This window comes from Ochotona curzoniae, unplaced genomic scaffold, assembly GCF_017591425.1.
Source record: "Ochotona curzoniae isolate NIBS_2020 unplaced genomic scaffold, NIBS_Ocur_1.0 scaffold_2453, whole genome shotgun sequence".
NCBI classification, from domain to species: Eukaryota; Metazoa; Chordata; class Mammalia; order Lagomorpha; family Ochotonidae; genus Ochotona; species Ochotona curzoniae.
In genome coordinates, this window is record NW_024467094.1 from 18,066,637 (window position 1) to 18,087,716 (window position 21,080).

General features: G+C 43.8%; 1 protein-coding gene across 7 annotated transcripts in view; it reads left to right on the forward strand.

Annotated features, from left to right (window-relative positions):
* The first annotated feature begins 1,000 nt into the window (after positions 1 to 1,000).
* AP2B1 (adaptor related protein complex 2 subunit beta 1) overlaps positions 1,001 to 21,080 on the forward strand; it is a 121,982-nt gene continuing 101,902 nt past the window's right edge. For 2 of the 7 annotated variants that reach the window (XM_041000559.1, XM_041000564.1), the window contains exons 1-3: positions 1,001 to 1,160; positions 6,701 to 6,760; positions 14,443 to 14,548. In XM_041000559.1, the coding sequence (XP_040856493.1) occupies positions 6,724 to 6,760; positions 14,443 to 14,548 (143 nt within the window). In that variant the 5' untranslated portion in view covers positions 1,001 to 1,160; positions 6,701 to 6,723. Of the gene's footprint in view, positions 1,161 to 1,224; positions 1,396 to 6,700; positions 6,761 to 14,442; positions 14,549 to 21,080 lie in introns of those variants that run through there. The other 5 variants (XM_041000558.1, XM_041000563.1, XM_041000562.1 and 2 more) reach the window with 4 other exon arrangements.

Here is a 21,080-nt window from a genome sequence, read left to right on the forward strand (position 1 = left end):
AAAGCCGCGCCGGACCCCTCTTTGAGGTCCTCTTGCCGAGGTGTTTGGTTGCCCGCGCGGGTGGCGGGGCTCTGGCAGCCGAGGAGGGAAGGCCTCTCAAGGATTTGGGGTGACGCCATGGTCGATACCAACCATAAACGGGGAAGGGCTGGTCCTCCCGGCCCGGCTGCGTGGCTGTCCTCCGGGCGCCTGTTCCAGGCAGGCCCGGCTCTGGCCGCCCGAGCGGAGGCGCCTGACGGATCCTCATCCACCACAGATGCTTTTATTTTTCGCTGTTGTGCACCTCGGCTTGCAGCTTCTTCCCCACCATCCCTTAGTAATTACATACTAATGATGCATGATGTGCCATGAGGTGTTTAGATCTGATTACTTCCTGCAGAACGGAGTTTTAACATGTTCACACTTTTGGATTCTGGTGGGCAAATATATAGGGAAAAAAAATCCAGCCCTCACTCTTTCCCTCTCATCAACCTCAGGGAGTTCCCGTCTCGTTGACAGCCAATCTCACAGGCCCTGGTCTTCCAGTTCTAGGTCTTGGTACCGACAGAAGCTTCCTTTGTGTTATGCTGAGCACATTCCGTTCTTACTTCGTTTTAAGCGCTCCAAGACTATATAACACCAAGGTTATTACTTTCTTAGACACACCAGGCAGGGACTCGAACTCACTGCCATCTCCATCGCTTTTCCTTGTGCCACTGCCTTTGAGTTCTGTGCTGGATGGCTGTTGCCTTTTCTGAACCACCTGCCAGGGTAACTAGCCATTTTTCATTGTTTTTTAATGGAAGGGAACAGGCTATTTTAAAGTTTTTCAGAGAATTCCTTGCGAGGAAACAAATGCAGCGAATATCAGCTTGTTGAAGCCTCAAACTGTCGTTTGAGGCCCAGGGCCCGGCCCAAGGAAAACGGGGTGGGAGAGGAGCGGCTTTTCGTCTCCAAGGCAACGGGTAGCTGCCTTTCTGGTTCTCCCGCGCATCCGGACGACGTCACGCGGCGAGGTTCTCTGACGTCGGGACTTCCGGCCCACCATCTTTGTCGCTGGCAAAGTGGGTTTTGCGCAGTGGCTTAGATCTAGAGAAAGAATCGTGACGGGCAGGAAACCATTACAACACCACCGGGGCTGTGCTGTCCGGCTGCTCCCGCCACCCCCGCCCTTGCCTCTGGTGAGTTCGAGGCGGCGGACTTTGGGGTGTGGCCCTAATTAATGGGGTGGAGGGTAAAAGTGAGGAGAACCTCAGGCTGGGTAGAAGGCGAACGGAGCCGAGGAAATCCTACGAGCGCGACCGTTGAGGGTGGAGGCAGCGGTCGGGTGTGACCGTTGCGAGGAAAAGGTTTCGAGGAGAGGTGTCTGCCGCGGTGGCCGTGGTGGCCTGAGGGAATCCTCGAGTGTAGCAGCAGGTAGTTGGGGTCCTGGGGGACAGTGTGCTTCGAAGTCGGGGTTCAGGGAGGGCCAGCGGCCAGGGGTGTGGCCGGAGGCCGAGGGGCGAGAACCTTCCTTCTTCGCCCTGCTGGGCGACGTTCCGAGGGGAGCCTGGGACGTGTCCAGCAGCCAGAGGGAAAAGGGATTCCCTCCAAGCTGTGTCCGTTAACGGGCAAACCTCCGTACCTCGGGGTTGTGGGGTGCCTCTCCTGGGCACAGAAAACGGGGGCGGGCAAGAGGCTGCAGGGAGGAAGCGCTAAATTTTAGCTCGAGTTTGTGTATTTTTCCTGGGTTTGGTTGGAACAGGCTGGTTTGTGGGGAAGGCTTTAGATTTGAGGCAGAAGTTGAGAAACTGGAACTTCCTGTTATTTCCATACTCTCTGCATCCAGAGTTTAACCCTGCTGGTTGTGTTTAGAGAGGTCTCTTCGCAGGGACGAGGGAGGGTGGCCTTTTATTGCACTATTGCTGGGCTGCTTCATTGGGAAGTGTGAATAGTTCATGAAACTTAACTTTTCAAAAAAAAAAAAGCCACAGATTTTTTTTTTTTACCCGTCAAATGCAATTGCCACATAATATTGTGGTTTAAAAGCAAGAGTAAAGAAATCAGCTTCGAGAGAGACCAGATGACTAAGAAAGAAGGAACTAAGTAATGAGGACCAATTTGTTAGTGGCCTTGCTAGTGTAGTTCTAGTGCTTAGCCTCGGGGTATACCTACGAAGTAATAATAGAAAGTGGCAGCTGGCTGAGCTGCGTGCCAGGGGTGACTAAGCCTGGTGGTGAGGTGAGGAGCCTTTGCAGGTAGCTCGGGGTTGAAAGTCCCAGGGGAGCAGAGAGGCGCCCCTGGTCTGCACACTGCCTTTCCTGTGGTAACAAGCTAACCTGCCATCGGAGTGTCAGGAACCTGCAGCTCTTTGCTGCTTGTTTCATGGGTAAAAGGGCGGTGTTTTAGACGAGTCTGTTGGAGGGCTGCAACATGTTATTTAGCATGTTCTTCTGCTTTCCTTCTTCCGCAGGCTGCTGTTTTCCAGGGTTTATGATATTTTCAGTTATGGATCGGAGCTAGAACTATTTTTTTTTCATTTTATGATGCAGTTTCATAGGTTTTGGGATTTCCCTAAGCCCTCCTCCCATATTGAATTCCTCCATATGGTTACAGTGGTACAGTTCATAACCAGTTGTGATTCCTTCATTGTGGGCATGGATCATGCGGAGAGTCCAGCATCTTATTGCCCAGATAAATTCAAGAGTTTCATTGGGAGACCATCCTTGGTCTGAAAGTAAAGCAGAGCTAGAACTTTTTTAGAGCTTTGTTTCTGTGTATTGCTTGGTATCTTCAGTTTGTTGTATTTAACTAGAAGTCACAGATGATGAAGCTTTCAAGGCTCTGGTTACATCTTACAAACTAAGTGACAGTTTACTATTTTTTGTCTGTTCACTGTAATTGACTAATTAGAAATTGAATTAGCATCTCTTCCTTTTGTTTTTATTAAAAAAAAAAAGCTGGTTGACATGACTGTTGCACTTCATGGTTCTGTTAATTTTGGTCAGGTTTCCACTCTTAACTGTAGTGTAAGGTTTTCCACCTTAACTGTGGTGTAAATTTTCCACCTTAACTGTGTGAGTCTCAAATTTGTGTTTGTAAAGAAAAGGACTTAGTTCATCAATTCTGATTTGGCCACCATTTCCCAGAGAGCCTCTTAAAATTGAGATCCTATTAATTTTTTTCTGTCCTTATTCTACCCAAGGTATTAATCTTACGTCAGTGTTTCTCTTTTGGGGAACTGGAGGGAGGGAGGGTGGAACAGGAGAGGAACTTTGACAACCTATATCTGGCTGGCAGAAACTGGGTTGTGTGAGATGGAGATCTGTAGTGCTGCGCGGGAAGGCCTTCCGCCAGGCAGCGGCGTAATGCTGGGGGCTAGGACCACCCTGAGGAGTAGCAATGTCCCAGGCCATGCCGTCAGTCCTCACAGTGGCCAGGAACTCGCCTGGCTTTGCTCATTTCTGGGGCTCTGCTGAGAAATGAGTATGTCTTTTGTGGGAGGAATTTGAGTTTTAAGACACTTCGGCAAAGATTTTTTTTCTTTTCTTCTGGAACTCCATCTTGTGTACTTTTCTGTGACCTCAGTTTTCACAGTACTGTATTTTCAAGAATTTTGGCTGTGTCCACATCTGGCAAGCCATTAGGTATACCTCATCTAAAAAAATGTAAGTGAAATTTACATGTTATAAAATCAAGCATTTTCTAGTGAACAGTGACATTTTTGTTCTATTCATGGTGCTGTGCAGTCACCACCTCTTCCTGTTTGTTCTTGTTTAGATTTTTAAAAATTTTTCTTGGAGTTTGCTTTGCCTTAAGACAGGGACCATTTGGTACAGCTTATCTACCAGAATGGGTGAGAGAGTCTATCTCTAAGATTGTTTATGTGTCAGTTAAGAGAATGTTTCTCTCTTTAAAGCAGGGAGGGATTCTTAATTTAGGATTTGTGTTACAACCTTCTAAAGACTCTTGAACTTCCTTTCACTGGAATGTTGAGGGTAGATGCAGTGATCTGAAGCTTAGAAATGCTCACAGTGTACAGGAGAGACATACATGACCTCACCTGGAGATTTCTTTCTTTTTTTTTTAAGATTTATTTTATTTTTATTACAAAGTCAGATATGCAGAGAGGAGGTGAGATAGAGAGGAAGATCTTCTGTCCGATGGTTCACTCCCCAAGTGACCGCAACGGTCGGTGCCGTGCTGATCTGAAGCCAGGAGTCAGGAACTTTTTCTAGGTCTCCCACGTGGGTACAGGATCAAAAGGTTTTGGGCCGTCCTTGGCTGCTTTCCCAGGCCACAAGCAGGAAGCTGGATGGGAAGCAGGGCAGCTGGGATATGAACTGGCGATCATATGGGATCCCAGCACATTCAAGGCGAGGACTTTAGTCGCTAAGTTACCACGCCAGGCCCTGTTTTGTTTTTTATTTTTTTAAATTTGTATTATATTGAGAGACAGAAAAAGCGTGAGGATTTAGCTAGTAGGCCATCATGTTGGGCCGAGAAATAGATTAAGTTAATGTTTAGCAGAATGAGGTGAAAATCTCTGTTAAGAATTTAGTTATGTAGATATGTGAGAATTTTAGAAAACAGAACACTTTTGTGTATTTTTTTAAGAAACTGGTTGAAAATTTCCAAGCAAATTGTTTTTAATTCTTAAGCAAGTTTTATGTTTTGATAATCGTATCACTTTGAATAGCATCATAATATCCTAGACAGACCACGGGTGGCCTGCACTGTGAAGAGCCCTCTTGTTGGACTTCTGTGTTTTTCTCTCTATTGATTTCTCTGTCTGTGGATGTGAATTTGTAGATAACACCTTGGGAGGGGTATATTCAAGGGCTGAGGTGAAGGATGCCTTCCTTTGCTCACCTACATCTAGTGTGTGTTGTGAGAACATTAAGTATTCTTTGAATTTTTACTGGAAAGGGATTACAAAAACAAGTTAGGCGAGCCTGTGTAACAGTTTGATCTTTGGTTATTAAAATGAATTTCTGTATTGAGTAATGATATTTGATAGTTCCAGGGCACTAATTACTTTTTTAAAAATTATTTATTTTTATTGGAAAGGCAGATATACAGAGAGAGAGACACACACACATGCAGATCTTCCTTCTATTGATTCACTCTCTAAATGGCCACAGTGGCCGGAGCTGAACTGATCCGGAGCCCGGAGCCAGGAGCCAGGAGCCTCTTCCAGGTCTCCAACACCAGTGCAGAGTCCCAAAGCTTTGGGTAGCCCTCCCCTGCTTTCCCAGGCCACAAGCAGGGAGCAGCTGGGATACAAACTGGCACACATACAGGATTCCAGTGCATACAAGGTGAGGACATAGGCACTAGGGTACCGCCCTGGGCCCTAGGGCACTATTTTTAAACAAGGTAATTAATTCATTGAAATTCTAGTATGATGCCAGGAACTGTTGTCTTAGGATCAGGAGTAAAGACAGTAAGGAATTGGTTGGAAAGATAGCAGTTGAGTCTGATTTCGATGAACACATTTTAGGGATCAGAATTGGGTCAGACTTCTTTCCATTATTTCAGGTTTATTTGACTTTTCCCTCTTCCTTTTTTAAGTATATTGATTTACTTAGTGCTTAGGTCTTTTGTCCGAAATCGGCCCCAGTTTGCCAAATATGTTTTTGCTCATCTTTGTCAAATGCATCATCATGCACATTGTGTTGACTTCATAACAGATACTAGAATATCTTGTCTTGAAATTGATAGTAAGTTTTGTTAGTTTTAGCTGTGTGGAAGAAGATAGCCATTTTTGAGTGCAGAAGGAATATTACTTAACAAGAAACTTTATTAATATATCTAAATAACTCAAATATATTGGAAAAAGTTCTAGAATTTCTCAACTCAGAAAACATTCTCACTATTTTGGGAAAAATGTAAGTGATTTGTGCCATTTTTGTTTTATGAGAGTTCTTTAAAAACTTTGTCTAAAATATAATTTAAAATAAGTTTGTTTCAGTGCATGCAAATGTTGAAAAATTTGTATTAGGAAATTACTTTTTTTTTTCCCATTATTGCTGCAAAGTAAATTGTCCAACTGTTTTCCCACCCTTAGGGAACTGCATTCCTAGAAGTGGTGTCGTATATTGCTGGATTAACTCTCCAGGAATTGGGGCAGAAAAGTTAAGGCTGAGGCTGAAATCCATGCTCTTTGAAGGGTTAGCCCCAGTTCTGATTCCCTTTTATATTAAGTATGACTGAGCAAAGATCTCAGTCTTTTGCCTTATTTTTAAGCTTAAAAATCAATGTGTAGGGCGTGTTTGCCTCTCCTAGAAGTTTGTTGTGAAAAAAGTGTTATCCTGCTAAGTGGAATGTTTTTCGCCTGCAAGACATTCCTTCCTTGGAAAGGAAGTGAGGGCGGTAATGAGATTTCTGAGTGGACAGTAATGGTGAAAGCTTTTCCTTACTTTAAATGTTGGAAAGACTGATTGAAAATGTGTTTACAAAAATGGTCTCATTTTAGCTCTTGAAGGCTCTAAGGAGCTCTTGGTGGATGAAATGATAAGACTATCATAGTAGGTTATCAGTCCATGCCAGGGGGCTTTTAGATTGCCTCTAGTAGCAAGTTGAAGCAAATTCCATTCAGTTTAGTCTGTAGCCCTTGAATCAGCAGTGTTGGTTGGAGGGAAGAAGATGCTTGTTGAGTGTAGAAGCTCTTAAATGCTGAAGTTCTTACTATGTTAGATACGTATAACCTGGGTAAAGGAATATTTTTCTTTTGCAATAGGTGCACATTGAAGATCCAGAATCATGACTGACTCTAAGTACTTTACAACTAATAAAAAAGGTAAGTAGAGAATCTGATGAAATCTTTGACGTTTTCAAAAGTTGCAGCGTAAGACTGGCCGAAGTAGAATGTTCATGACCTCTTCAGGCATACATGTTGTGGACAGTCTCATTGAGAACTTACTTTTACAGATAAATATATGTAGGTAATTTATATTTTATTAAAAGTATGAGGGCTGGGTCCTCAAATACATCTTTAAAAAAATTATTTACTTCAAAGACAGAGATGCAAAATGAGAATCAAAGACAGATCTTCCATCTGCTGGTTCACTCTCCAGATAATCACACAAGCAGGCTGAAGTTAGGGGCCAGGAACTTCACCCAGGTCTCCTGTGTGTGTAGCCAGGGTCCAGACACTTCATTCATCTTCCACTGCCTTTCCCGGGCCATTAGCACATTGGAAGTGAAGCACCTGGGATGTGAACCAGTGTCCATGTGGCATGTGGGCATGGCACTCTGCAACTCGATAGTCTGTGCCACAACACTTGCCTTCAATTTCTTTTCCTTCCTTTTTTTCCTCCTAAGATTTGTCTGTTTTTATTGGAAAAGCAGATTCACAGAGAAACAAAGAGACAGAAAGAAAGATCTATTTGTAGGTTCACTCCCCAAGTGGCTGCAGTAGCTAGAGCTGAGCCAATCCAATGCCAGGATCCAGGAGTTTCTTCCAGGCTTCCTACATGGGTTCAGGGTCCCAAGGCCTTGCGGCATCCTCAACTGCTTTCCCAAGCCACAAGCAGGGAAGTGGAGCAGCTGGGACGTGACCTGGCCCCCATATAGGATCTCAGGTGTGCAAGGTGAGAATTTAGCCACTGAGCCATGGTGCAAGGTCCTCAAATAAATAATCTTTTAAAAAACGTTTTGCAGATAGAGATGTGATGCACATCACTTTGATTTGAAGGTTTTTTTTTTGTTTTTTTTTTAAGATTTATTTATTTTTATTGCAAAGTCAGAGATACAGAGAGGAGGAGAGACAGAGAAAATCTTCATCTGATGATTCACTCCCCAAGTGACTGCAACAGCTGGTGCTGTGCTGATCTTAAGCCAGGAGCCAGGAACTTCTTTCCTGGTCTCTCATGTGGGTGCAGGGTCCCAAATCTTTGGGCCATCCTCGACTGCTTTCCCAGGCCACAAGCAGAGAGCTGAAGGGAAGCTGGATGGGAAGCAGTGCTGTCAGGATTAGAACCGGCACCCATGTGGGATCCTGGCATGTTCAAGGCGAGAATTTTAGCCACTAGGCCACAGCGCCGGGCCTTGAAGGTTCTGTTTTAATGAAATAATTCTTTGTTTTGTAAAGAGTGTTTTCAGTGTTTTCAGCACTGATCCAGAAAACTGACATCTGAGGAGGGCAAAAGAGTCAGATACAAGTTTATTATTTTCATTTTTACTTAGAAATAAGTTATATAGCAGTACAGATAGATATAACTGACAGTTCTCCCTGTCCCTGTCCCTGCTCCTGAGGGGAGCGCATTTTGTATTCCCATTTTTTTCCATGTGTGTAAATGCATCTGCTTTGTTTGATATGTCTGAATTGTTTGATAAAAAAGATAATGTAAAACAGCAATAGAAATAATGCGAATGTTATTGCCCTCTTCTTGCACCTGTAATTTAGCACTGTTTTTACATCAGAGCGTGGGCCTTACACCAACTGCCATTGTTCCTTTCCTCTCTTCTCTGCCAGTTCTCTGGCTTTTTGAATGTGCCGTGTCTCCTCTTGTCTAGTGGCTGAAGTATGACAACCTCCCTGCTCCCAGATTTTTCTTTCTTGTTTCCCTTATAATATTTAGTGACCTAATTATCTTCAGATGAAACTGAATTGGGCCTTTCTACTTTTGTATTTGTGAGACAGAGCAACAGATTGGATGGAGTATTCCCCTGGTGAGATTCCCTCCCAGATGTTCACAGTGGCTGGGGATGAGTTGGTGTCGAAGGTGGCAGCCAGGCATGCAATGCAGGTCTTCCCCGTGGGTGGCAGGAGCTGGAGTTAGAAACTCTGGTTGAGAATTGAGCCCGGGTACTCTGATGTGAACGAACGGTAGACATGTTTACCACAATCCTGACCACCTGCTCTGTTGAGTTTGGTGTTGAAGAGCACTGCGCAGTCTTTGTAATAATTTATTTAGTAAGTATTTACTGATTGCTATGTGCAAGTCATTTTTTTCTGTATATGTTAATAATAGTGGTGGAGTTTCTAATTAAATATCCTCATTTCCTGCAAGTCAGAGTCAGTGCAAAGGATGCCTGTCAGCCAACTTTCAGCTTCTAGTTTTTACTAAAGATACCATAATGATTTGGAGTAACAGCTGATTTCAGGACAGGGTAAGGGAACATACAAAATGAACATGAATATCTTATGCCAGAAGGGAAGTGCTCAAAAAATGATGGGACATGTCAAGGAGTACCAAAGCTTCAAGGGACTTTGGCCAAATTTGGGATAATTTGAGTAACAAAAGTTAAGAATAATAGATTATGACTCATCGAAGAAAGTGTATGTGAATGTGTTTATATAGGCATAAATCATATGGCAAATGCATATTGTGAAAAAAACTGCATGCACTTAAAAAATGATTGCATTCGATTTTACCTTTTAATTCTGTTTTCTGAATGAGACAGAGATAGAGACGTTCTATCTGCTGGCTCACTTCACAAATGCTCACAGCCACTGGTGATGGGTCAGGCTGAAGCCAGGAACTCCATCTGGGCCTCACATGAGTGCCAGAGGCCCAAGTATTTGGGCCATCATTGACTTCACTCCCAGACACATTAGCAGGAAGCTAGATAGGAGTTTGAAGTTAAACCTGTGGTCCAGTATGAGATGTGGGCGATGTAGGCAGTGACAGTACCCATGTATTCAGGACTCAGTAAGTGATGTGTACAGCCTAGTGCTAAACGGCATAGGAAAAGAGGAACATGAGTGTGTAGAGAGAACGGTAAAGTGAATGTGGCAGATGGTGACAAGTTTAAGCTTGTAACTTTTAGTTTGAATTACTTTAAAAAACCAAACCAAAAACTTACGAGACTATACCGTAGTAATCTGAAGTAAACAAGGATGTACCACAATATTTTTTAGCATTTTTCATAAAGCAAAAAGCAGTCTACCTCACTGTGTTGTTTCGAGTTAGATTTTGGTAAATCAATTCTAGTAAAATCCAGAAAACTCCAGAGTGAGTTTCTTAATTGCATCAACTACTAGTCTTTGATTTTCGACCTTGGCTACATGTTGGGATTACCCAGGGAACTTTTTTTATTTTTTATTTTAATGTGTCTCATAGTTATGCCTTACTAAAACAAAGATAGTGTCAGTAAGAACTTTGTTTACCATCTTTAGAAGTTGACCACAGCTCAGATGTGTTACTTCTTAATCCTCAAGTAACTGCAGTCATTCTGTTATAACGGGAAATGGTATAGCAATGATCTAATGTTAGCCATTTCCTCAACTTAAATCTTGATATGTAACAGAATAAAATTTTAGGCATTGGGGTATAATCATACACATATAGGCATTTTACAATGCTCTAATCATACTCTTCAGACAGTTGAAGATGCCAACCATTCCTCTGAATAAATGAACCATTTATTCAACCATTGGCTGGATAAATGAAGTTGCAGGTTGTGGCAGGGACTTTGTTGCTGAACAGTGTGTGAGATGGGCATGAGTCCTTTTATTGATGACATTCTTGAAGTAAATGTCAGTGATACCCTAAAAAGGACTTTCCTTTTCAAACCTGAGATTGGGCTCCCCAGACACAAGGAGGGTACCACACTGTATGCACGTCTTGGTACACATTGGTTACAGGGCATTCACATCCCCAAAACATTTGCTTTCATCAGAAAGCAAATGCCAATCACCAGTCGTCAGTGCTTGAAGGTTGACTTTAACCAAGTGAGACTGCTGTGAACCTTCAGGAAAAAAGTCACAGCAGCAAGAAGGTGAGCTGAAGCTAACTTCAATAGAGTCTTCATGATACTAGATCCTGGATTACCCAGGGAACTTTTAAAAAATGTGTTGATGCCTGGGTCTCCAACCCCAGATAACCTGATTTTAATGGATATGATCTGGGTGTGGGTTTTAGAAGTTCCCCATGTGTGGACATTTGGCTCAGGATTAGGTCACTACTTGGGCTGTCGTACCCCATAGTACCCCATACCATAGTGTAAATCCCAGTTCTTTCACTGCTGATCCAGATTCCTGCTGAGCTTGAATTTCACTTTGCTGGCTTCAGCCTGGACCATTTATGGTAGTTTTGGGCATTTGGAAAATGAGCCAGTGAATGAAGAGCTCTCTTTGTCTCTTTTGCTTTCGCATAAAGTGGGAAAAAAAATCCAAAGACTTAAAAAAAAAAACCAGTAATCCAGCTTCCCAGATTATTAAATGTGTAGGCAAGATTGAAAACCATCACAAGGTGTTAGCAATGCCTGGTGAATTTGGCTTTGGGAAGAAGGAGATTAAAAAAGATAAGAATTTATTAGAAGTTGTAGTGAATAGTTGCATATGTGTAGCTCGGTTTGTTCTGGTATCCTTTTTTGACTTCACCAAACTTTTTGTTTTAATTGAAAGAGTTAAAAAGAGAGGGAGAGACAGAGATCTTGCATCCATTGCTTCACTCTCCAAATGACCTCAACAGCTAGGTTAAAGGGAGGAGCTTTTCTCAGGTCTTCTCTGTGGGTACAGGGTCCCAAACACTTGGGCCATCCTGTGCTCCGTGGTCAGGCTCATGAGCAGGGAGTTGTATTGGAAATGGAGCAGCCAGGACACCAACTGGCACTCACTTGGAATGCCAGTGCTACATATGACAGCTTAACGTGCTGTGCCACAACATGAACCACATCCACCCAGCATCTGCCTCCCTGCCTGTTATTTATGCCTTAGAAAGTCTTAGCCCCTTGTCATTCATTTTCAACTTTTTCTGATTCTCTTGTCTATTAGAAATACATTTATTTTTTTCTTTTGTAACAATCGATGCTTTTTTTTTTTAAAGATTTATTTATTTTTATCACAAAGTCAGATATGCATAGAGGAGGAGAGATAGAGAGGAAGATCTTCCATCCAATAATTCACTCCCCAAGTGACCGCAATGGTTGGTGCTACGCCGATCCAAAGCCAGGAGCCTGGAACCTCCTCCAGGTCTCCCACGCAGGTGCAGGGTCCCAAGGCTTTGGGCCGTCCTCGACTGCTTTCCCAGGCCACAAGCAGGAAGCTGGATGGGAAGCAGAGCTGCCAGAATTAGAACCGGCGCCCATATGAGATCCCGGCACATTCAAGGCGAGGACTTTAGTTGCTAGGCCACGCTGCCAGTTCCAGTTGGTGTGTTTTTATGACCAACAGCTTGTCTAATGACATAAAGGAATATAATTTTAAAACAGTTATTCAAATTTTTCCTTGTAAGGTAGCTTTTTTATTTGGTCACTTATGAAAGTTTGAGAATCAACCTGAGTCACTGTGGGATAAATGCCACATTTTAAAAATAAATGGATAGATTGTGTTCCTTTTGCTTCCTGCACCACCCACAACAGCTGCCTCTGGAGAACATAGCTTTAAATGTATGCTTTGGAAATTGGAAGAACTTGAGTTACATCCTGTTTTGATTCTGTACCTCCTGCTGCTGTTCACAATTCAGACTTTCTGAAACCCTGCTGTTCATGCTTTGCTGCACCAGAAGCGCTGATGAGAAGAACCCTAAGAGCTAGATTTGGCAGTATAGGCTCGTAGCAGAGAACCCCTTTTAAAGGGGTCAGCTTTTCTGGTTATGCTGGTTTTTTTGCAGCTGGAGCTTAAATAAAATAGTGATTTTGTAACAGTTTGTCTTGATCAAACAAAATATTTTTAGTGCCCAACTTCTGTGTCTTCTCAATTTGGTCTTTCTCATATAGGGACTTCAGGTGAATGGGGTATAAGCACTGTATCCACTATTTCCACTTTAGAGAACAAATGAGGTTTGTTTAAAAGGAAAGGTATGAACAGTTTTGAGGTCAGTATTGTGGTGTAATACCGTGATACCTGCATCCCTTTGGTACCAATTTGAGTCCTTGCTTCTCTATTTCTGATTCGGCTCCCTGCTAATGCACCTGGGAAAGCAGCCACAAGGGTGGCCCAAGAACTTGGGTCCCTGAACCACATGGGAGACCCAGCAGATGCTCCTGACTCCTGGCTTTGGGCTGGTTCAGCTCTGGTTGTTGCAACCATTTTTGGGAGTGAATGAGCAGATGGAAGTTGGTTTACTCTCTCTGAAACAGCCAGGACTTGAACCATGCCCATATGGGATGTAGGTGCTGTAGGTGGTGGCTTAACTTGCTGTGCCACAGTGGCAGCCCCATATATTCTTGAAGCTTTAGTGTTCTTGATGGATTAATTTAGCAGAATGAGCCTTAGACCTATTAGCTTATCAGAATTAAGAGTGGAGTAGTAACTTCAAATCCTGTTTGTACATTTAGATCACTTGAGGAAGCTTCTAAAAATATTCATGTGATCATGCTTGGCATTGCATGTATTTGGTCCAAAGTGCAGTTTGAGCATTGTTTTAATAATACCAGGAACATCTGCATTTAAGAGTCAGGTAGCTGACCTTGTCTCTATCTCATGTTGGCCTTTGAACCGCGTTTCTTTATCTGTAAAATTGCAAGTGGGTCTGTGAGATGATAAGTGAGGTTTTATTTCTTTTTTGAAATAACTGATTTTAAAAAATTTATTTATTTTTAAATTTGAAAGGCAGAGTTGTAGAGATAGGGAAAGAGAGGGAGAGACAGAAGAGAAATGTTCCATCTCCTGGTTCACTCCCCAGGTGGCTGCATTGGCCATCACTTAGCCAGGCTGAAGCCAGGAACTTCATCCAGGTCCCTTACGTGGCACAGGGGTGCAAACACTCTTGATCAACCTCTGCTGCTGTTCCTGTGCCATTAAGCGGAGAGCTAGATCAGAAGTGGAGCAGCCGGGTCACAAACTGATGGCCATGTGGGATATTGCAAATGGTGGTTTCACCAGTTACTCCACAATGCTATTTCCTGATATTACTAATTTCCTAGACTGTTCAAAACCTACATTTTTCTTCTCAGCACTTAAAATCCTGATTGGGGATTATCTCTCGTATGTTGTTCTGTACCCCTGAAGTTAGATATTGTGGGATTTGCCTTTCTATTTAGGGTTTGGATTGTACATTTCTCTCTACCATGATTTTAAAGGTTTTAAAATTGGGCCTGGTGCGATAGCTTAGTGGCTAAATCCTTGTCTTGTATCTATCAGAGTCCTTTATGGGTGCCAGTTCATATCCCAGGTATTCTATTTCCCATCCAGCTCCCTGCTTGTGGCCTGGGAAAACAGTGGAGGATGGCCCAAAGCCTTGGGAGCCTGTACCCAAATGGGAGACCTGGAGGAGTCTCCTGGTTCCTGGCTTCAGATCAGCAAAGCAGCTCTGGCCATTGCAGCCACTTGGGGAGTGAATCAGCAGATAATCTTTCTCTTTGTATATATATCTGCCTTTCCAATAAAAAAAAAAAGGTTTTAAAATGTACTGGTATTGTCATTATCAGTAAGTCAGTTGATATTCTGGGGCTTTGACTTTTCCGTATCCTATAAGTTTTAAGTGATTTGGTTTTAATTGCCGTCTTATTTTTCTGTGTTATTCAGTAGTGCAGTCTCCTGCTTTAGTTCTCTGGTTTGTAGACCATACTCATTTGTTCCTATTTTTGTAGGAGAAATCTTCGAATTAAAAGCTGAGCTCAACAATGAGAAGAAAGAAAAGAGGAAAGAGGCTGTGAAAAAAGTGATTGCTGCTATGACCGTGGGGAAGGATGTTAGGTAAGGGTCACTTCATGGCCGTCCCACTTTTTATGACCTTTACTGCTTCTTATGTCACAGAGCCTAAAAGAAATAATTTATTCCACTGAAAAGATACTCCAGAATTTTAAATTATTAAACATATGGAGAGATAATTTGCTTGCCTCTGCTCGTTCACTCTCCCAATGTCCCCAACGATTGGTGTTAGGCCAGAGTGAACCTGGGAGACAGGAACACAGTGCAGGTCTGTCACATGGAGGAAGGGACCCAGGTACTTAGCCAGCCATCACCACTACGTCCCAGGGTGCACGTCAGGAGGAGGCTGGAGTCAGAAGTGGAGCCGGGAATCAAACCGAGGCACTCTGATCTGAGGTGCAGGCAGCTGACTGGTAGATGGTGCATCTGTCCATGAATTGCTCTCTTACTATTTCTCTGACTTAAGTGTTGCTTCTTTGGTTTTTAGAGGAGTAAAACAAGTTTAGTTTTGTTGTATTCATGTTTAGGGCAAAACCTTCTGCAAGCTGGCCAGTTATCAATCTGCTGGTTGAGATAGTGTCAGAAGATGATACCGATGAACTGAGACACCAAAGCTCGCTCTGTAATTGACACAAGCCATTGCCCTGCAGTTTACAACCCTGCTTTCAGCTGCTGAATTCTTGATGGAAATCAATATTAAAATGCATTTGTTCCTGTTTTTTGTTACTTTAATGTAGCAAGACTACTTGAAAGGAGTGAGGGTTGACTTCAGGCTCCGGAGAATTGGCAGGACACTTTTGGAGGTCTGTTAGGTCAAAGCTGTTTTTGTAATGACATTAAGTTACTGTCTTTTTTTCACCGTTTTGATGTTGGCATTGGTGTTGCAAAGTGTAGTAGTAGGTAAAATTCCTGGGAGGTTAACATGAATCAGGGTAGCGAAGCTGGTCTGAACAGTGGAATTGTATTTTATACCCCTACATACAAGAAAAGGAGCATTTTACTTAGGCTATCCTTCGTGAAGAATTCATCTGGTTTTTTAAAAACTTAGACTTTGAGAACAGATCTTTTTGATGTTCTGTGTGCTAAAATAAGAATTGCACATAAAGCTCTTTTGCATTGCAAGATGTGATGGTTGATTTGAGAATCGCAAGCACTATTTTTATAAGAAAGTGATTGACAGACTATATTTAATCAGACTTTGGCATTTGGGGGACTTTGTATCAAAAAGGAACAAAGTGAACCTGCCATTACAAGAAGAAAAAAATTGATTGTAGGTAAAATTTGAGCTTTATAACTTGCCAGTATTTAAAGATTTGTTTTGAGATTGTTGATAAGATAAAATAGTGATCGTGGTTGCTTCTGTTAACGATGCCTAACTCAGCAATAATTTTCAAATGACCAATGCATGTATCACAAAATTACGCATGGGTAAAGTATATGAGACATGGACAAAAGCTTATTCATATGGTTTCAAATACCACATTTCAATTACTTTTGAAGAAACTGTTGTTTGTGGCAGGTGGATATTTCGTACAACAGTTAAGCTGCTACCTGGGTTACCTGCATTGCCTGTTGAAGTGTCTGTTTGAGTTCCTGACTCTGCATCTGTTTCCAGCTTCTTGTAGTGCATATCTTAGGGGCAGCAGATCGTGGCTCAAGTGGTTGGTTTCCTACCACTCCGGTGAGAGGCCTGGAGTGAGTTCTGGGCTCTAGGCTCTTGGCTTAGGCCTGGGCCAGCCCCCACTTTCACTGGCGTTTGGAGAGTGAACTAGCAGATAGATATCAGTCTGTTTCTCTGCCTCCAAATAAAATGAAAAAACAAAAAACAAAACAAGAAAAACCACAACCCTCCAAAAAAACCCACCACGTTTGAACTATTTTTAGTGCAGTATCAAAAAGGTAGTTTTGTTTTATATTTCATCTAAAACGTTTACAGTAGGTTGAATGTAGGAACATGTGAGAATCCACCTGTCTTTGTTTAAACTGGATATTAAGTCATTTGCATTAATTAAAAAAATTGTCTTCTCAGCAATTTAAAAATAGAATTTTTATCTTAAAATATGTTGTAAAATGGATTTATTATTTTAGACAAATCAAGATTTAAAAATTTTAAAGGAGATCTTAAGATCAAAAAAGTAAGAGCAGCTATCATAACTAGGCAAGGAGACCAAAGAGAAATGGCATCATGGAGGGGGGGTGGTGAGTTTTGGGCATAGCACTTTTTTTTAAAATTTTTTTAAAAGATTTATTTTTATTATTTTTTTAATTGGAAAGGCGGGTATACAGAGAGGAGAGACAGAGAGGAAGATACTTCATCCGATGATTCACTCCCCAAGTGACCACAGGGGCCGGTGCTATGACGATCCGAAGCCAGGAGACTCTTCCAGGTCTCCCACACGGGTGCAGGGTCCCAAAGCCCTGGGCCGTCCTCGTCTGCTTTCCTGGGCCACAGGCAGGGAGCTGGAAGGGAAGCGGGGCTGCCGGGATAGAACCGGTGTCCATATGGGATCCCGGGTGTGCAAGGCGAGGACCGCCACCGCACTGGGCCCACTTTTTTTTTTTTTTAAAAAGATAAGATGTGTTTATTTTTGTTGGAAAGGCAGATCAGATTTACAGAGAGAAGGAGAGACAGGGGAAAAGATCTTCCACCTGCTGGTTCACTCCCCAAATGGCTACAGTGGCCAGAGCTAAGTTGATCTGAAGCCATAGCCAGGAGCCTCTTCTGGGTCTCCCATGTGGGTCCAGGGTCCCAAGTCTTTGGACCATCTTCAACTTCCTTCCCATTCCAGGAGCAGGAAGCTGGATCAAAAGTGGAGCAGCTAGACCTGCTAACATGAATGTGGATGGGAGGATAGAGTTGGTTGGGATGAGTTAGGCTTCAAGGCCCAGTTATGTATATGAGTGCTGAATGGGAGGTGGAATAGACCAGACCAGTCCACTGCACATGCTGGCAGATACAGAAACCAGGGCTAGGGGCCAGCCCAGTGGGGGTTATGGGGATCACTCTGACTGCGCTGCAGCTCCCAATGGTGTACATGAGGGCCAACTGTGTGGAGGGCAGGGGAGGCTGGGCCACAGCACCTATTGGTTTGTGTAAAAAATGGGACTGGAGATAGATCTGATCCTAGCAGTTATAACCAATAGTGTGGAAGTAGGCTAATATGGGTGACAGAATGAACTGGACCCTGTCTAATTGGGTGTACTCACAAGGGATAGGTCTGAGATCACTTTGGACGAGGTTTCTTCGAGGGTCCCTCCAACTAAACCTCTGAATTCATAACTCCAACAATGGTGAGAATGGCAGGACCTGTGGTCTGATATTGGACTGCATCTGTTAAAACTGGACCTCCTCAGTGGCTTTGATGGAGCATTGGATGGCATGCCCAGAGGCACATATGTTGACCGTTGGAGCCTGCAGAGGATACCTGGTACCATCGCAGAGGAAGGAGGGCAGAACAAATTGATCAGCTACCCCAGTGAAGTGTGACAGCAAATATCTGAGCAGAGACTCAGAGGCAGAGTATGTCAACCAGTGGACCTCGGGAGGATATCCTCATCCTTGCATCTGCAAGATCAACAGCATTTCAACTATCAAAACCACTTGAGGCATACAACACATCAGGGACTTTAAGATGACATTAGGTGACCATTTCCCATCCCTGGTGCTGAGGTGAGGCAGTTGGGAGGCTGGGCTGGGTATGGCTTCTCCCCTTGTCTCTTCCTTTCACCCAGATACAGGAAAAAGGAAAAGAAAATGTGGACATGGGCCCGGCACGATAGCGTAGCAGTTTAAGTTCTTGCCTTGCACGTGCTGGGTTCCTATATGGGTGCTAGTTCTAATCCCGGCAGCCCTGCTTCCTCTTTGGGATCCTGCACTCACATGGGAGACCCGGAGGAGGCTCCAGGATCCTGGCTTTAGATAGCTCAATTCTGGCTATTGTGGCCGCTTGGGGAGTGAATCAATGGACAGAAGATCTTCCTTTCTGTCTGTCTTCCTCTCTGTATATCTGACTTTCCAATAAAAATAAAATTTAAAAAGTTTTTTTTTAAAGAAAGCTCTATTTGAGTAGAAGTAGTTAAGAATTCTTGGAGGAACTGAGATACAAAGATATTTCGAGGAAACAAGAAGTAAGAGGTTGGTTACTTGTAGATGATCAAGCTTCAGTCTACTTAGTAAGTAACCTCAAGTTCAGTGCTATTCAGTAAATCTACAAAACAAGCAACAGGAGTAATGTATTTTTTTCTCTTTTTTAAATTTTATTTTTGATGATTTTTACATAGTTGATTAAGGTACAAAGGGTCAAGGGCTAGAGGAACAGAGGGTGAGACCATTATTTCCACATTCTCTTTTCTTTCCTATATGTGGAGGAAGGGGGCAGATTAGGAGAGAAGCCACACCCAGCCTCCCAAATGCCACTGTACCCTGGGAGGGAGGACATCCACCTGATGCCATCCCAGGGTCTCCAATGTGGGGCATACTCCAAGGGTGTCCTGCTCGAATGGTTTTGATAGTTCAACAGTTCTGAATTGCTGTCGATCTTGCCACTCGAAGCACGATTAAATTTCTAGAATCCACTGGCTGACATAGTCTCCATTTGCCTGGATATTCACTGCTAGTGCTTGGCTGGGGTAGTTATCAATTTGTTCTGTCCTCCCGCCTCTGTTGTGATACCAGGTGTCCTCTGCAGGCTCCAATGTACTGCAAATCCTCCATGTGTATCTGGATATGCTGTCCACTGCTTCATCTAAGCCACTGAGAAGGCCCAGCTTCGACACATGCACTCCATGGTCAGACCATGGGACCTTTAATTCTCTCCATAGTTGGAGTTCTGACGCCATTGATTCAGTTTGGGGGAATCCCCAAGGAAACCTCATCTGAGGTGATCGCAGGCCTGATTCTTGTGTGTGCTTGCCAATACAGGGTGCAATACAGTCCATCACCCAAATCAGCCTATGCACATGCTAGTAATTGCAATTGCTGAGTCAGTTCTGTCTTTAACCCTGTCTTCTGCACAAACCAGTGGGTGCTGCAGCCCAGCATGATCCTGCCCACCACACACTTGGCCTTCATTTAAACCAGTGAGAGCTGCAGCCTAGTTTGAGTGACCTGAAATAAGCCTCACCTGGCCCACCCCTGCTCTGGTTCCCATGCTTGCCAGTATGTACAGCCAACTGGTCCAGTCTGTCCCATATCCCATTCTGCTCTCATACATGTCAATGGGCATTGAAGCCCCACTATCCACTCTACACTGATACTGGTGGGTGCCACTCTCTGTCTAGCCGTTTTTGCTCCTAGTCCTGAATCTCATGCTCACCAGTTTGCGTGGCAACCCAAAAGGAAGGTACCTACTGTTTCCCTAATGGGACTACTCCCACTACTGGATCTTGCATTCTCCAGGTGATTCTGCAGATTAGCTTGACAGAACCTGCCCCCAGTGCCTGCATCTGTCAGCTGATGCTGTGGCAAGGCCCAGCCAACCCACACCCACTCTGGTGTATGCATGCACCAGTAGATACAGTCAGCCCATCCTGGCTTTCCTCTGATCCAGCTCACATGCAGGCCAACAGATGTTGTAGCCCTGCCTGGCCTGATCTGCCCCAATACCAGCTCTCACGCTCACCAGTGAGTGACCTAGCAGAGGAGCCTCCCATAACCCCTCTGCCAGGTTTGCTTCCTTCTTGGCTGGGTCTCACGTGTATTGGTTGGGCGTTGTGGCCAGTCTGGCATGGCCTGCCTCACTTTGACATTTGCCAGTGGATGCTATAACCTGACCCAGCCTGGCCCACCCAGTTCCAGCTTACACTGTTGGGAGCTACAGCCTAACCCAGCCCAGCCAGCCTCCGTCCTGACCCTCATGTTAACTAGCTTATGTTGTGGCCCAACCCGGCATGATCCACACACCATTCTGGTACTTGGATCTGCCAGTAGGTGATATGAATTAGGTTTGGTTTGCCCCAAACCTGAGCCAAATGTGGAGGACCCAGAATACGAACCAGTACCCATATGGGATCCTGGCCATGCAAGGTGAGGATTTAGCCACTAGGCTGCCATACCGGGACCGAAATACCCCGAAATATTTTCCTAGTGGAAAATATTTTCAAAAACTCTTTAGGGGCACGGCAGCATGGCCTAGCAGCTAAAGTCCTCGCCTTGAACGCCCCGGGATCCTGTATGGGTGTCAGTTCTAATCCCAGCAGCTCCACTTCCCTGCTTGTGGCCTGGGAAAGCAGTCAAGGACGGCCCAAAGCTTTGGGACCCTGCACCCGTGTGGGATACCTGGAAGAAGTTCCTGGATCCTGGCTTAGGATCGTCATAGCACCGGCCCCTGTGGTCACTTGGGGAGTGAATCATCGGACGGGGTATCTTGCTCTCTGTCTTTCCTCATCTCTGTATATCTGACTTTCCAATAAATACATAAATCTTTAAAAAAAAAAACAACTCTTTAAAGAGCTTGGCAACTGTGCTTCAACTTTTGACTAATTCATTTCCATGGTAGTAATGACCAGAATGGGGATGTTTGTTATGGATCTAATAATTCTGTAATATAGAACCATGTCACTGTATTCTCTCCTACAG